The sequence below is a fragment of the Carcharhinus amblyrhynchos genome, chromosome 16 (assembly GCF_965287045.1).
Source record: "Carcharhinus amblyrhynchos chromosome 16, sCarAmb.v2.hapA, whole genome shotgun sequence".
NCBI classification, from domain to species: domain Eukaryota; kingdom Metazoa; phylum Chordata; class Chondrichthyes; order Carcharhiniformes; family Carcharhinidae; genus Carcharhinus; species Carcharhinus amblyrhynchos.
The window spans coordinates 612,526-629,991 of record NC_137339.1 but is presented as its reverse complement, the minus strand read 5'-3'; the positions used below and the strand labels follow the sequence as shown (position 1 = coordinate 629,991).

Below are 17,466 nucleotides of genomic sequence, written 5' to 3'. Positions count from 1 at the left end.
AGTTAAAGGCTCCGCAATCTCATCCCTTGCCTCCCAAAGTATCCTAGGATGTATCCCATCTGGCCCAGGGGACTTATCAAAATTATGCAGATTGACCAGTGCTAAATTGCCCCATAAATGTCCAAAGATGTTAAGGTTGGGAGATGAGTGGGTAAATGCGTGGGGTTTTGATGCTAGGACAGGAAGGGATATGTCTGGGTAAGACACTCTGACAGAGAGTCGATGCAGACTTCATGGGCCAAATGGTTTCCTGCATTGTAGGGATTCTAGGATTACCATAATTACCACAATCAGTTCCAAACAGGTTTTTCAAAATTGCTAATACATCTTCCCTCAGAACATCTACCTCCTCCATCCTATCAGCCTGTATCACGCACTCATCCTCAAAAACATGGCCCCTCTCCTTAGTGAACACTGAAGAAAAGTATTCACTCAACGCCTCTCCTATCTCTTCTGACTCCATGCACAAGTTCCCACGACTATCCTTGACTGGCCCTAACTTCACCCTGGTCATTCTTTTATTTCTCACATAAGAGTAAAAAGCCTTGGGGTTTTCCTTTATCCGACCCACCAAGGATTTCTCATGCCCCCTCCTAGCTCTCCTAAGCCCTTTTTTTAACTCATTCCTAGCTACCTTGTAACCCTCAAGCGACCCAACTGAACCTTGTTTTTTCATCCTTACATACGTTTCCTTTTCCCTCTTGACAAGACATTCAACCTCTTTTGTGAACCATGGTTCCCTCACTCCGCCATTTCCTCCCTGCCTGACAGGGACATACCTATCAAGGACACGCAGTATTTGTTCCTTGAACAAATTTGTTCCTTCTTGAGAAGGTGAGAGGGCATGGGATCCAGGGGGCTTTGGCCTTGTGGATCCAGAACTGGCTTGCCTGCAGAAGGCAGAGAGTGGTTGTGGATGGGTCTTTTTCTGCATGGAGGTCGGTCACCTGTGGAGTGCCCCAGGGATCTGTTCTGGGACCCTTGCTGTTTGTCATTTTCATAAATGACCTGGATGAGGAAGTGGAGGGATGGGTTAGTAAGTTCGCCGACAATACGAAGGTTGTTGGTGTTGTGGATGGTCTAGAGGGATGTCAGAAGTTGCAGCAGGACATAGATAGGATGCAAGACTGGGCGGAGAAGTGGCAGATGGACTTCAAGGCGGATAAATGTGTAGTGGTCCATTTTGGCAGGACCAATGGGATGAAGGAATACAATATCAAGGGTAGGAGTCTTAGCTGGGTTGAAGAGCAGAGGGATCTTTGGGTCCGGGTCCACAGGACTCTTAAATCGGCCTCGCAGGTGGAGGATGTGGTCAAGGCGGCGTATGGTGTACTGGCCTTCATTAATCGAGGGATTGAGTTTAGGAGTCGGGAGGTAATGCTGCAACTTTATAAGACCCTTGTCAGACCCCACTTGGAGTACTGTTCGCGGTTCTGGTCGCCTCACTATAGGAAGGACGTAGGGTACAGAGGAGATTTACAAGGATGTTGCCTGGATTGGGAGGCATGCCTTATGAAGATAGGTTGAGGGAGCTGGGACTCTTCTCCCTGGAGAGACGAAGGTTGAGAGGTTTATAAAATGTTGAGAGGAATAGATAGGGTGGATTCTCGGAGGCTATTTTCCAGGACTGAAATGGTCGCTACGAGAGGACACAGGTTTAAGGTGCTGGGAAGCAAGTACAGAGGAGATGTCAGGGGTAAGTTTTCCACTCAGAGGGTGGTGAGTGAATGGAATCAGCTGCCGTCAGTGGTGGTGGAGGCGAACTCGCTGGGGTCTTTTAAAAGACTTCTGGATGAGTATATGGGATCTAATGGGATTGGGGGTTATAGATAGGTCTATGGCTTAGTAGGTATAGAAGTGATCGGCGCAACTAGTGGGCCGAAGGGCCTGTTTGTGCTATAGTGTTCTGTGTTCTATGTCTATGTTCTATGAAAAAGCTCCACTTTTCGTTTGTGCCAATACCTGACAGTTTCTGTTCCCATCTTATGCTCCCTAATTCTTGCCTAATTGCATCATAATTACCCCTGTCCCAATTATAAACCTTGCCCTGCTGTGTGACCCTATCCCTCTCCATTGCAATAATGAAGGACACCGAATTGTGGTCACTATCTCCAAAGTGCTCTCCCACAGACAAATCTAACACTTTGCCCGGTTCATTTCCCAGTAACAAGTCCAATGTGGTCCCATCTCTTGTTGGCTTATCCACATATTGTGTCAGGAAACTCTCCTGTACACACTGTACAAAAAGTACCCCATCTGAACTATGACTGTGGGAGGAAACCAGAGCACCTAAAGGAAACCCATGCAGATGTGAGGAGAATGTGCTGACTCCACACAGACAGTACCCAAGCCTAGAATCGAACCCAGGTCCCTGGCACAGTGAGACAGCAGTGATAACGACTGTGCTACCTTGCCACCCCCAATGTGGCATTATACTCTGATGGGCAGCATTATTTGGGATGATCTTATATATCCATCTGGTAACAGTAACTATTACTGTAATTATTAGTAGTACTAATAGTAAATATTGCCATGAGGCCAGTTTTGGGCACACACACAGACTCTCCCTCCTAGGAATGGACAAAGAAGTTCCACATTGGAGCCACTTTGCTGAGAGTTATTCTCACCAACTGCAGGTTGGTTTGTAACCAAAACCCCAGAGAAACAGATCTTTCCAGAACAATGTTCTTTCCTGAGGTTTGAAATAAGATTAAGAACATAAGAAATAGGAGCAGGAGTAGGCCATCTAGCCCCTCAAGCCTGCCCCGCCATTCAATAAGATCATGGCTGATCTTTTCGTGGACTCAGCTCCACTTTTTGTGGGCTCAGGGCTTATTGCTGATTCTGAAATTAATTTGAGCTTTTGACCTTGCAGATGCGGACAAGGCTGCGTACCTGATGGGAATCAGCTCTGCTGACCTTCTGAAAGGCCTCGTTCACCCCCGGGTCAAAGTTGGAAATGAATACGTGACCAAGGGTCAAACTGTGGCTCAGGTACACAAAGAAATTCATTTAACGTCTACAGATGGTTTAGTTAATTCCCGTCCTGAAAAATAAATATTTGGTTTTTTTCCTGTTTTTTGACTTTCCCAATAGCTTCACAGTTGGTGGTTCATGGGTAACACATTCACTCACTTATGGCCAGTGCCTTCACAATTCCCCTCCTCACATCCTTCCTCTCCTTGGATGCATCTCGTTCAATCCTGGTGACTTTTCAACTTCAGGGAAGGTTCAGCATTGCTGAGGTGTCATGTTTTTCTGTTCCAGGTTCTCTATGCTGTGGGAGCTCTTGCCAAGGCTACCTACGATCGTATGTTTAAATGGTTGGTTCTTCGTATCAATAAGACCTTGGACACTAGGTTAGCCAGGCAGTTCTTCATCGGAGTGCTGGACATTGCAGGTTTTGAAATATTTGATGTGAGTCTTCTCGGTACAACAGTAATCTATTTAAAAACTCCCCTGAATAGAAAACACAGAAGTAACAGATCCACAAGCTGTAAAATCCAATTCACTGTTCTAACATTCTGCAAATACTATTTCTTTGTGACTAACTGAACTTCCCGATTGAAAAGAGATTTGGTTGTGACCTCATTAGAATATGACAATGTTTTTCAAAGTTTTGAGAGTGGATTCAAGCCCAGAAACTCTCTGAATCTCATCTTGTTGGAAAGTACAGAGAGAGCAGATTCTTAAACTCGTCTCCTGCTTTCACAAGAAATTCACTCTAACCGTTGTAGAGATTCTCTCTAACTTCAGGGACCGTGCCCTAAGAAGCAACTGGGGTGATGATGGATGTTTGTGTTAGCCCATCATTATGCAAAGTACTGCGATGGTTTGCCATTGCTTTCTGAAGCATGGCTGAGCAGAAGTCTCTCCTACTTGCACTATGTGGCACAGATGTATATTAGAAGCATTTACAAATTTACACTCAACCTGTTTGGCAGTGTTATGAACCTTCATCAGGTCCTGGGGTGGGAACTGAACCCAGAGCTTCTGGCTCAGAGGCAGCAACACTAACCCACTATGTCACAAGACCTGCTAATTTGCTGAGGTTATGTAATGTATAATTATTAATTCTCTCTCTCTCTCTGTCCTCTCTCTCTTCTTCTGAGGGTCTCCCTCTCTTTTCCTTTCCCTACTCCTTTTTCTCCCTCCCACTTTTCTTTCTCTCTCCCTCACTCTTTGATCCTACAGTACAACAGCTTTGAGCAACTCTGCATCAATTTCACAAATGAGAAACTGCAACAGTTTTTCAACCATCACATGTTTGTGTTGGAACAGGAAGAGTACAAGAGGGAAGGCATTGATTGGGTCTTTATTGACTTTGGCCTTGATCTTCAGGCTTGTATTGATCTTATTGAGAAGGTAAAAACTTCACAAATCCTTCCTCTCGTTTCAATTTAAAATATAGTTTTATTTTTGGACAATACCAGTTGACATTCACACACGTGAACATTCATCTTCATCCTAAATGTTTGGCTCAAAGATTTGCTGGAATTTATCGATCCTTTCACAGATTAGTTCCTTCCACCCTCTGTATTTTGATCTAATTAACTCTTATTAAGTCCTTGGTGGCACGGTAGCACATGGCTAGCACTGCTGCTTCACAGCTCCAGGGTCCTGGGTTCGATTCCCGGCTCATTCGCTTTGTGACTGTGTAGGTTCTCTGGGTGCTCTGGCTTCCTCCCACAGTTCAGATGTGCGAGTCAGGTTGATTGGCCACGCTAAAACATTGCCCCTTAGTGTCCAGGGATGTGAAGGATAGAGGGATTAGTGAGTATAATATGTAGTGGTATGGGGGTAGGGCCTGGATGGGATTGTGTTCGGTGCAGACTTGAAGGGCCTCTTTGTGCACTGTAGGGTTCTATGATTCTATGTTACCCCACAGACCCCATGTTCATTGATCAACATTGTCTCCTAGTCAGTAACACCTCAATTTTAAAGCTCTCATCCTTATTTTCAGATCCCTCTAAACTTTACCCCTCCCAACTGTTAACCTCCTCCATCCCACACCATCTCTGATATCTGAACTCCTCTAATTCTGCCTAATTTTAATTGCTGTGTTGGCGGCCAAAGACCTTGAACTCTGGAACTTCCTCCTTCAGCCTCTCAATGTTCCTCTCCTTTAAAACCACAGCAGAATTTGACAAGAGTCAGACTGAAAATCAACACATTTCTCTCCAGAGAACCAGCCGCTTTTCACTCCAGGTTTTCTGACACTTTATCAAAGAAAGGGCACGTTTCAGGGTGTCATGTTGAGGGGCAGCCCTAGGCATGCTGGGAATGCTGCTATACTGGGCACCCTGATCAGAGCAAAAGGTAACCCCCCCCCCTCCCTCAACAAGGCAGTGTCCTCCCACACCACCCCCCCAACATGGTGCCAACCTGGCAGCACCAACCTGTGTCAGGGACAGTGCCAGTACACTGACTGGGCATGTCCCTCTGTCCCAGGGCCAATACTCATCTTTATAGCGAGGGGGATAGAATATAAAAGCAGGGAGGTCTTGCTGCAACTGTACAGGGTCCTGGTGAGGCTGCAACTGGAGTACTGTGTGCGGTTTTGGTCACCGCATTTGTGAAAGGATAAATTGGCCTTGGAGGGAGTACAGAGAAGGTTCACTAGGCTGATACCGGAGATGAGGGGGTCAGCCTATGAGGAGAGATTGAATAGACTGGGTCTGTACTCATTGGAGTTTAGAAGGCTGAGGGGGGATCTTATAGAAACAGGTAAGATAATGAAGGGGATGGATAGGGTAGAGGTAGAGAGATTCTTCCTGCTTAGAAAGGAAAGCAGAACTAGAGGGTACAGCCTCAAGATAAGGGGGGGGACAGTTTAGAACGGAGTTGAGGAGGAACTTCTTCACTCAGAAGGGTGGTGAATCTCTGGAATTCTCTGCCTGTTGAAGTGGTGGAGGCTACCTCGCTGAATATATTTAAGACACGGGTAGACAGGTTTCTGATAGACAAGGGAATTAAGGGTTATGGGGAGAAAGCGGGAAAGTGGAACTGATCCACTTCAGATCAGCCATGATCTTATTGAATGGTGGGGCAGGCTCGAAGGGCTAGATGGCCTACTCCTGCTCCTATTTCTTATGTTCTTAAACCCTGGGAGGAGGGGGGATCCCCATGGCAGTTTCAGTGAGGGTCTTTAATTTTATTAAAATATTTTTAATTATGTCAAAGTCAGGCTGAAAGCTCTGATTGCACCACTGGGGAGCGGCAAAACCCGGAGTCAGCAATCTCACCAGCGAGATTCACCCCTGCCCCATTCCCACAGACGGAGAGCGTGGGCTCAAGTTCCCCCCACTTTTCGGATTGAGCTAGTTCAGCAAGTGTCCCGTTCAATCCCCAATCTAAGCACAGTGGGCAAATCTCTGCTCCCATCTGTCCACTGATTGCTACTGGAAACCACATGGGGATTTTGACAGGTTGACATTCACTGAGATAGTCTACCTTCTGCCTGGAAATCACCTACTGCCTGAAACCTTATCTCTGAGAGAAGGTAAAAGTCCCCGGGGAAGGGAATTGGTGAAAGGGAAAAGATGATTCCAGCTCTGATTATTTACTCTGTCTTTGATCCAGCCTTTGGGTATCCTCTCAATCCTTGAGGAGGAGTGCATGTTCCCGAAAGCCACCGATATGTCATTCAAAGCCAAGTTGTACGACAATCATCTGGGGAAATCGCCCAACCTGCAAAAACCACGGCCAGACAAGAAACGCAAATATGAAGCTCACTTTGAGTTGGTTCATTATGCTGGAGTGGTAAGTGTCAGCAATCATTGTACAACTGCAATCGTGTGTGAGTGAGATGACTGAGTGTGTAAATTCAAGCTGAAAGGATGGATGGATGGAAATGGTTCCGTTGAAATGTCTTTCAATCTCCACAAAGAGAGACAGAATTTTAACAGCTGGATTTTTCCATAGGTTCCTTACAATATTATTGGGTGGCTGGATAAAAACAAGGATCCCCTGAATGAGACTGTGGTGGCAGTCTTCCAGAAATCTTCAAACAAGCTATTGGCTTCTTTGTATGAGTCATATGTCAGCGCTGAAGCAGGTAACTTTCTTCAACTTGTTCATATCTGTCCTTTAGTTGAGTCATCAGTGACCTTTTTCATCAACATTGACCCAATCATGACCCTAGTCTTTAAGGTTTATTTATTAGTGTCACAAGCAGGCTTACATTAACACTGTAATGAAGTTACTGTAAAAATCCCCTAGTCGCCACACACTCCAGCACCTGTTCGGGTACACTGAGGGAGAATTTAGCACGGTCACTGCACCCAACCAGCATGTCTTTCAGACTGTGGGAGGAAACCAGAGCACCCGAGGAAACCCATGCAGACACGGGGAGAATGTGCAGATTCAGCACAGACAGTGACCCGAGCCAAGAATTGAACCTGGGTCCCTGGTGCTGTGAGGCAGCAATGCTAACCACTGTACCACTGTGACTCCAAATCCTAAACCTGACCCAGAACGCCAACCTCTGACCCTAATTCTGATCATAAATCTGGTTCCTGAATCTTGACTCTGACCCCAGCCCCAATCCCTGATCTAATCATGACTCAGACACTCACTGTAAGCAGAGTTGCAGAGTTAGGTTAAGTCACTTCCTCAGCATAGGCTCTAGTCCTTGAATCTCCTTCTTCATCACAGGGAGGGAGGGATTAAATATTTGTTGATTTTTTTTATCCCAGAAGCATTTATTTCATTTTAATTAAACTTCCAGCCACACCACATACTTCAGTAAGACCAAACTGAAACAGTGCGAATGCTGGAAATCTGAGATAAAAACAGAAAACACTGGAAAAACTCAGGATTTTATGGCTGTGTTTGTCCTGAAACCATAAAACCCTGCCCAAGACTTTTCCATGGTCCGTTCCTCACCTGCTACAATCCCCATGGTGGGCAGGGCGCTAAGAGTCCAACCAGTAGATCTGGCAGCGTTTGTAGAGAGTCAAACAGAGTTAATGTTTCTCATCTGTGACCCTTCTGAGAGCGAGATGGAAATGATCTTTTATATCAGCTGTCCTCACGCTGGTAAAACTGACATTTCTGTCTTTTAAACCAGTAACTATATTCTGTTCATATCATCCAAACTGATCCTGGGGTTTGCTGTGATGAACTCGGGGCTTCAACAAATGAAGAATTTATTTTTTGATTTTCTCTTTTCATTGCAGCTATGGAACAGAGCAAGACCGGCACAAAGGAAAAGAGGAAAAAGGCAGCTTCTTTCCAGACTGTCTCTCAGTTACATAAAGTAAGTTCCCACCCATCCAGCCTCTAACTGACCTCTTGAACACACCTCAGTCCATTCAAATCCCCTGCGCTGACACACCATGGGGAGATGTCTGTCTCTCAGACTGCATTGATACAGTCTGCACAATGTGAACAATCTTGTAGTTTTTGTTGGTGATTGCTTCATTGGGAGCATCTGAACCAACGATAGGACGGTTTGAACTAAATTATCCACTCAAATAATTAAAGACAAAGTATCTGTTGAAATTGTGAAACATTAATAGCTCAATATTAAAAATATAAACTGGTTATAAAATTCAGCATTCTAAATGATAGCTGGTTAAGAAAGTAAAAAGAATGTTTCCCTTTATTGGGTGAAGTATTGAATACAAAAACAAGAGTGTAATTATGGGACAGTATAAAATGCTAATTAGGCCATTGCTGGAATTATGTATACAATTCTGGTCATTGCATCACAGGGAGAATATAACCAGCTGCTGACAATTTTGGATCCAAACGTCCACCTTCCCCTGTATCCCATAACACCAGTCTGCTGTGTGGGACCTTGTCAAATGCCTTACTGAAACCCACATAGACAACACCTACTACACCACCGTCATCAATCCTCCTTATTACTTCCTCAAAAATTCTATGAAGTTAGACATATCTTCCCCTAACAAAATCATTGTGAGGATTGGAAAATAATCCTCAGAATCTGCTATTTCTTCCCTAGTTTCATTCTAAAGTCTGGGACACAATCTGTCTGAGTCTGATGACTTATCCACCATCAAGTCTGTCAGTCCCTTCAGTACTTTCTCTCTCACTATAGTTTGTGTATTTAATATTTCACACTCCTCTTTAAGTAGAATGTTTAAATCATCCCTCTCCTTAGTGAGGATAAAGGCTTTTGATTTGATTTGATTTGTCACACGTACTGGGATACAGAGAAAAATGAAAAGATAAAAACAAAAGTACTCAAGAACACTGTCCACATCTTGTGGGTCGATTCAGAAGCATCAATAAAAAGTTTATTTATTAGTCATACGTAGATTTACATTTATTTTCACAGTAATTGAATACTTGTGACTAATAAACCAACTTTTCACCTTCTGAATCAACCCACAAGTTACCATGTACATCTCTGATAAGCCCAAACTTTTCCTTTCTTACTCTCTTGCTCTTAATGTATTGGTAAAACACCCAAGGATTTTCTTTGACTTTAACTGCTAATATTTTTTCACATCCTTTGTTTGCTTTCCTAATTTTCATTTTTACTTCAACCCTGTACTTTCTATACTCCTCTAGGCTTTCTGCACTATGAAGTTTTTTGTGACTGTCATAAGCTTCCTTTATCTTGGCCTGTTCACTTCTGGATATGATGTGGAGATGCTGGTGTTGGACTGGGGTAAACACAGGAAGAAGTCTCAGAACACCAGGTTAAAGTCCAACCGGTTTATTTGGTAGCAAACGCCACTAGCTTTCAGGGTCTGCCTCTTCATCAGGTGAGTGGGAAGTTCTGATCACAAACAGGACATATAAAGACACACACTCAGTTTACAGAATACTGATTAGAATGCGAGGCTGGAGACCATGTACATCTCTTTAACCTAAGCTTAATACTATCTCCACTCACTTTGCATGCACTTTTAAGACTTGATTAGCTGTAAAGACGTGCATTCTAATCAGTATTCTGTAAACTGAGTGTGTGTCTTTATATGTCCTGTTTGTGATCAGAACACCCCACTCACCTGACGAAGGGACAGAACCCCGAAAGCTAGTGGCGTTTGCTACCAAATACACTTGTTGGACTTTAACCTGGTGTTGAGACTTCTTACTGCACTTCTGGATAAGCAGGGGCTGTTGATTTGGCAGTCCCATCCTTTCTCTTTGTGGGGACTTTGACATAGTGCCCATAGAACCTCGCCTTTCAAAGCCTCCCACTGCTTTGATGTAGGTTTTCTTTCAAATAGCTGCATCCAGTCTACTTTGGCCGGCTCCTCCCCGATTTGTAAAATTTGCCTTCTCCCCATTTAGGGCTTTTACTCCTGTTCTATCTTTGTCTAATTCTGTAATGATGCTAAATCTAACTATATTCTGGTTACTATCTCTGGAATGGTCCCCAGTGCTTCATCCACTTTCCCAGCTTCACTTCCTGAGACTAAGATGGGTGGGGGGATGGGGGGATGGGTAGGGAGTGGTGGGGGGGGGGTGCGGGTGGAGGGGCAATCTCACCAAAATAATTCTAAATGCCAAACAAATTGTGCCCTTTTTCTGGTGAGAGAAAAAGACAAATTTTATTACACTTAGAAAAATAAATAAAACAAATGGGATTCTCACCAGTAGGGGGAGTGGATGGAGTTTGACTGCCATAGAGGGCTATTGCGCATGTGCAATAATCTCCCAACCCCCAGACACCGCCATCAGGACCCCTCTGACTAGCAAAGGACACTATCCCCTGCCCCCTGACCACCTGGGGGACCTCAATTGCCTATGACCCCCACAGCAAAGCCTTCACACCTGGTGCCTGTTGGTGGTGAAACGTACATTATCCTCACCAGTGAAGGCCTCCACAGTGAGGCAGGTGAGCGCAGACAGTTCTGGGCTTACTAAATATATTAAAATCAGCTTATGAATATCAGTGGCGGTGATCCTTCAGGAATTACTGGAGGCTGGGAGGGTGCCAGAGGACTGGAAAGTAGCCAATGTAACACCGAGGTTTAAAAAGGGAATGAGATCGCAGATGGGAAATTACAGGCCAGTTAGCCTGACTTGAGTCATTGGCAAGATTTTAGAGTCCATTATTAAAGATGAGATGGTAGAGTACTTGGAAGTGTGTGATAAAGTAGGACTGAGTCAGCAGGGCTTTGTCAAGGGGAGGTCATGTCTGACAAATCCGTTAGAGTTCTTTGAGGTGGTAACAAGGAAGTTAGATAAAGGAGAACCAGTGGAAGGTGCCACATAGGAGACTATTAAATAAGAGCCCATGGTGTTAAGGGTAAGATCCTGGCAGGAATAGAGGATTGTCTGGCAGAAGGCAGAGAGTGAGGATAAAGAGGTCCTTTTCAGGTCTTTTTCAGCTGGTGAATAGTGATGCACCTCAGGGGTCAGTGCTGGGACTATAACCTTTCACAATATACATTAACAATTTGGAGGAAGGAACTGAAGGCACTGTTTCTAAGTTTAACAGATGATACAAAGATATGTAGAGGGACAGGTAGTATTGAGGAAGCAGGGGGGCTGCAGTAGGACTTGGACAGGTTAGGAGAGTGGGCAAAGAAGTGGCAGATGGAATACAATGTGGAAAAGTGTGAGGTTATACACTTTAGAAGGAGGAATGGAGACAGAGACTATTTTCTAAATGGGAAAATGTTTAGGAAATCAGAAGCACAAAGGGACTTGAGTCCTTGTTCAAGATTCTCTTAAGGTTAACGTGGAGGTTCATTCAGCAGTCAGGAAGGCAAGTACAATGTTAGCATTCACGTTAAGAGGGCTAGAATACAAGAGCAGGGATGGACTTCTGAGGCTGTATAAGGCTCTGGTCAGACCTAATTTGGAATATTGTGATACTCCAGTTTTGGGCCCTGTATCTAAGGAAGGGTGTGCTGGTCTTGGAAAGGATCCAGAGAAGGTTCACAAGAATGATCCCTGGAATGAAGAGCTTGTCGTATGAGGAACGGTTGAGGGCTCTGGGTCTGTACTTGTCAGAGTTTAGAAGGATGGGGGGGATCTCATTGAAACTTACAGGATATTGTGAAGCCTGGATAGAGTGGACGTGGAGAAGATATTTTTCCACAAGTAGAAAAAAACTAGAACCAGAGGGCACAACCTTAGGCTGAAGGGATGATCCTTTAAGACAGAGATAGGGAGGAATTTCTTCAGCCAGAGAGTGGGGAATCTGTGGAAATCTTTGCCACAGAAGGCTGTGGAGGGCCAGGTCATTGAGTGTCTTTAAGACAGGGATAGATTGGTTCCTGATTAAGAAGCGGATCAGGGGTTCTGGGGGAAAGGCAGGAAAATGGGGATGAGAAAAATATCAGCCAGGATTGAATGGCGGAGCAGACTCGATGGGCCGAATGGTCTAATTCTGCTCCTACGTCTTATGGTTTAATAGTTAGCCTCACGCTTGCCCGGGAAGAGCACGAGACTGATTACACTGACAACTCAGCTCCGGTAAGATTGGGAGAGACAGGAAACTGGGCGCGAACCTATTTTCCACCTCTCAAGTTTACCAGCTTGTCTCATCGATCACCTGAAGTGACAAGCTAGCCGATTGCCACATAAATCTAGAACTGCATTCCCTCTCGTTGGGCTCCATGTTTTACAGCTTTCTTGTGTTCCAGAGTTGGTTCAGTCAGTTGCTTCCTTTGGGTCACAATGTTCCACGTACTAAATAATTCCTTAACATTCCTAGAAGTGCTGGCCAGTACTCACAGTATTCCACCAATTTCTGCAGCATCATCAAGAAGTCAGTGACTGGTTCCCCAGGGAGTCTAGTTGGTGTGTTAAATCTGTAGCCTTGCAACATAACGGACAGTTTAGGGTTGTAATAGTCCGATACTTTATCTACTAATATGTCTAAAGATTCACCCCTGTCCTATTGGTGAATCAAAGAACAAAGAACAACACAGCACAGGAAACAGGCCCTTCGGCCCAACGAGCCCACACCGCCATCTTAACATTGTGAGTCCCCTCTTCCACCCATGACCCTTGTCTATGCTAATGGCACTCCACATTGGAAACCAGACTGGGGGGAGACTAATTTAGGGACAATTTGTTACACCAATCAGCCTAATAGCACATCTTTGGGGTGTGGGAGGAAACCGGAGCACCCGAGGAAACCCACGCAAGCACGGGGAGAATGTGCAAACTCCCACAGACACTGGCCCAAATCCATGTATCTGCACAGCAAACAGTGATAGTCACTGAGCTGTCGTGTTGCCCAGCATCTGGTCCAGTTTAAGCATACACTAATGACGTGAAGCACTAGGCTACTCTTGAAACAACCAAGGGCAGCCCTCGCACGACCCACCGTGTGTATGCCCCTCGTTGGACAACAAGGTGGACTGAAGCACCTGTGGATTAAAAGAGAAAAACATCAATACCATCCACATCCTTATACAAACATCCAAGGGAATCCCCAGAAGCTCAAAAGTAAAACAAGTGAGCCAGAAAATATGTTGGAAGGTCCAGAGGAATCAGTTGATTCCCAGGGACATCCCAAGGCTCCTGAACCTTATTTAAAACAGTCTCCTATATCCCTCCATCTCCATCCCACTCATATGCCTATCTAAGTATCCCTTAAACAACTCCAGCGTGCCTGCCTCCACCACCTTACTTGGCAGAGCATTCCATACCCCCACTACCCTCTGTGTGAAAAACCTCCCTTTAACATCCGAATTGTATCTCAGCAACCCCCCTCACCCTAAGATGGGTTTTTCCAATAATTGTTTTATGGTCATCAGTAGATTGTTAATTCTAAGTTTTTAAAATCAAATTCAAATTCCATCATCCTCTGTAACAGGATTTGAACCCAAGTCCCAGAACATTAGTGGAGTTTCTGGACTAATATTCTAGCAATAATATCACTTGACCATTGCCTCCCCGATTGCTGATTGCAATGCTACAGAAAATGTCAATAGTGTCGTCTACATTTCTGTTGCAGTAATTAATGAGCTGTCCTGGAAACCTATTATTCTTCAATAATAAATCCTCTGCCTGGAGGACCAATCACCTCTACAATGTTGGTGAATTTGTGTTAAAAATCAATAAGATAAGACTCTCCAGATAAATCATAATCCAGTCAGCAGGTAATGCGCAACTTTAAACAGAGACCTTACTCAAGGATACCCCCAGGTGGAGGATGGTTGTATGTTTTAGTACATTATCCCATTTTTACCCATTGCAGAAGCCTCTCACAGGCAGCTAGTCTCAGTGGGAATATTGGGATTCTGGATGATATAAAAAGGCCGAAAAGCCACCTTCATCCGAACTAACCTTGTGATTGCTTTCTGAACGGCCAATGAGATCAAGGTAGTTAAGACTTGCAGTGATGTTTAGCTAATTTCTAAATGAACATCACTTTAAGTCTGTGCTATCTTTCTGCTCACTATCTGCTGAAGAGTAGAATGTGGTAAGTACAGATTGAGAGTGGCAGTGGAGAATCTGATGAGAATAGTCATATTGCGTCTCAATGAAAATCTCACCCAAAGCTGTCAGATTCCCTTGTCATTAATCTCTCTGAACAATCCTACACATTCACCAGGGAAAAGTTACAATGTCACTTAATAAATTCCAAAGAATCCCTGCTAACCAGAGAGATTCCGTGTTAGTCTTGGGGGAGGTGCCAGAGGACTAGAGAATTGCAAATTAGACACCCTTGTTTAAACCAGGTTGTAAGGACAGCGCTAGCAATTACAGACCAGTCAGCTTAACATCAGCAAGCTTCTGGAAGCAATTATTCAGGATAGGATGAGTCACATGGAAAAATTTGATGATTAGGAAGAGCCAGCATGGATTTCTAAATCAGGTTTAACTAACCTGCTGGAGTTCTTTTGAGGGGGTAATAGAGAGGGTCAATGAAGGTAGTGCTGTTGATGTGGTGTAGATGGACTTTCGGAAGGCATTCGGTGCAGTGCCAAATTTGTGAGGAACGTTACAGCTCACGGAATGAAAGGGATAGCAGCGACATGGAGATAACTGATTGAATAATAGGAAGCAAAGAGTAATGGTCAATGGATATTTTTCAGGCCAGAGGAAGGTTTGTGGTGGAGTTCCCCAGGGGTCGGTATTGGAACCCTGACTTTTCCTGATGTGTATTACTGATCCAGATCTTGGTGTGCAGGGGGATAATTACAGTTTGTGGATGATACAAAACTTGGAAGTTTGTAAACTATGAAGATGACAGCGTAGAATTTCAAAGGAACACAGACAAGTTGGTGGAGTGAGCAGATAAGGTGGCAGATGAAGTTCAATGTGAAGAAGTGATGCATTTTGATAGGAAAAGCATGGAGAGATAATGTAAACTAAGGGATAAGATTCTTAAGGGGATGCAGAAGTAAGGGGAGGTAGGTGTATATTGACCATTGAAGGTGACAGGACAGGTGGAGAGAGTAGTAAATAAAGCAAATAATATTCTAGGCTTTATTAATAGGGACATAGAGTACAAGAGCAAGGAGGTTACACTGAATTTTTACAAGACACTAGTTAGACCTCAGCAGGAATATTGTGTACAGTTCTGGATGCCACACTATAGGAAAGATGTGAATTCATTGGACAGAGCATAGAAGAGGTTTACAAGAATAGTTCCAGGGATGAGAAACTTCACTTGTGAGGTTAGATAACTGTAACACTATATTCTGCACGCTCTCATTTCCTTCTCTATGAACAGTTTGCTTTGTCTGTATAGCGCACAAGAAACAATACTTTTCCCTGTTTGTTAATACATGTGACAATAATAAATCAAATCAAATCAAATCAAGATTGGAGAGGTTGGGACTGTTCTCCTTGGAGAGAAGAAGACTAAGAGGAGATTTGATTGAGATATTCAAAATCATGACAGGGCTGGACAGAGTAGACAGGGAGAAAGGGTTCCTGCTGGTAGAAGGATTGAGAATGAGAAGGCACAGATTTAAAATGATTTTTTAAAGAAGCAAATGTGATATGAGAAAAATCTTTTTCATAGAGCGAGTGGTTGGTGTCTGGAATGTGCTGCCTGGGAATGTGGTGGTGGCAAGTTCAATGGATGATTATTTGAATAGAAACAGTGTGCAAGGGTATGGGGAAATGCAGGGAATGGCACTAACATTCAAAGAGCCGGTGCAGATATGATGGGCCAAATGGTCTTCTTTGCTTCCGTAACAATTCTGTGAAGAACCAGAGAGAATCCCCCATCAACCAGAGAGGATCCCATTAACCAGAGAAGATCCCCCATTAATCAGAGAAAATACCCCATTAACCAGACAGGATTTCCCATTAACCAGAGAAGATCCCCCATTAACCAGAGAGGATTTCCCATTAATCAGAGAAAATACCCCATTAACCAGACAGGATTTCCCATTAACCGGAGAAGATCCCCCATTAACCAGGGAGGATTTCCCATTAACCAGAGACGATCCCCCATTAACCAGGGAGGATTTCCCATTAACCAGAGACAATCCCCCATTATCCAGACAGGATTTCCCATTAACCAGAGAAGATCCCCCATTAACCAGAGAGGATTTCCCATTAATCAGAGAAAATACTCCATTAACCAGACAGGATTTCCCATTAATCAGAGAAAATACCCCATTAACCAGAGAGGATCCCCCATTATCCAGACGGGATTTCCCATTAATCAGAGAAAATACCCCATTAACCAGAGAGGATTTCCCATTAACCAGAGAGGATCCCCCATTATCCAGATGGGATTTCCCATTAATCAGAGAAAATACCCCATTATCCAGACAGGATTTCCCATTAACTGGACAGGACCCCCATTATCCAAACAGGATAGCTACTAAACAAAGACTTGTGCTCGCACAGTGAGCTGGTGACTTTGCAGCCTCAGTATAATTGATTGAGAGAGGTCGGGATGGGGTTTGGCAAGGAGGAAGTTTGGGAAGAGAGGTAATTTTAATTAATGTGCAAAGGATTGAGAATTAATAATAAAATTGCTCAGCACATTCTCTAACCAACATTGTGGAGCATGACTTCTTTAAGAAGCTGTCTGGAGTAACAAGTTTCTATCTTTCATAACCACAGGAAAACCTCAACAAGCTGATGACCAACTTGCGATCCACTCAGCCTCACTTTGTGCGTTGTATCATTCCCAATGAAACCAAGACTCCAGGTATTTGACTCCATCCACTCTGGCCTGTTCCCAATGTTCAGGTGGAGATTACAGCTCAGTCAATGTGTCACATGGATTCACATTCCATTGTGGGGGTTGGTTGGCTCAGTTGGTTAGACTGCTGGTTGGTGATGCAAAGTGATGCCATGGGTTCAATTCCCAGACTAGCTGACGTTATTCATGAAGGTCCTTTCTTCTCAACCTTGCCCCATGCTGGAGGTGTGGAGATCCTCAGGTTTAGTCATTCGCGGTCAGCTCTCTCCCTCGAACAGAACCCCAGTGTTTGGTCACCTGGGAAGATGGCAGCTTTACCTTTATTCCATTGTGACCCAGGCACTCTGGAGTTGGGTTTTGCTCCCATTTTGATACACGATGGAATGAGATGTTTCTTGCCCAGGCAC

General features: G+C 44.2%; 1 protein-coding gene across 1 annotated transcript in view; it reads left to right on the top strand.

The window, feature by feature from the left end:
• LOC145353767 (myosin-7-like) overlaps positions 1 to 17,466 on the top strand; it is a 119,620-nt gene that overhangs the window by 37,849 nt on the left and 64,305 nt on the right. Inside the window, exons 13-19 of the mRNA XM_080204542.1 lie at positions 2,876 to 2,994; positions 3,268 to 3,417; positions 4,195 to 4,365; positions 6,583 to 6,762; positions 6,925 to 7,057; positions 8,181 to 8,260; positions 16,978 to 17,065. Coding sequence (XP_080060668.1) covers positions 2,876 to 2,994; positions 3,268 to 3,417; positions 4,195 to 4,365; positions 6,583 to 6,762; positions 6,925 to 7,057; positions 8,181 to 8,260; positions 16,978 to 17,065 — 921 coding nt within the window. The remainder of the gene's footprint in view (positions 1 to 2,875; positions 2,995 to 3,267; positions 3,418 to 4,194; positions 4,366 to 6,582; positions 6,763 to 6,924; positions 7,058 to 8,180; positions 8,261 to 16,977; positions 17,066 to 17,466) is intronic.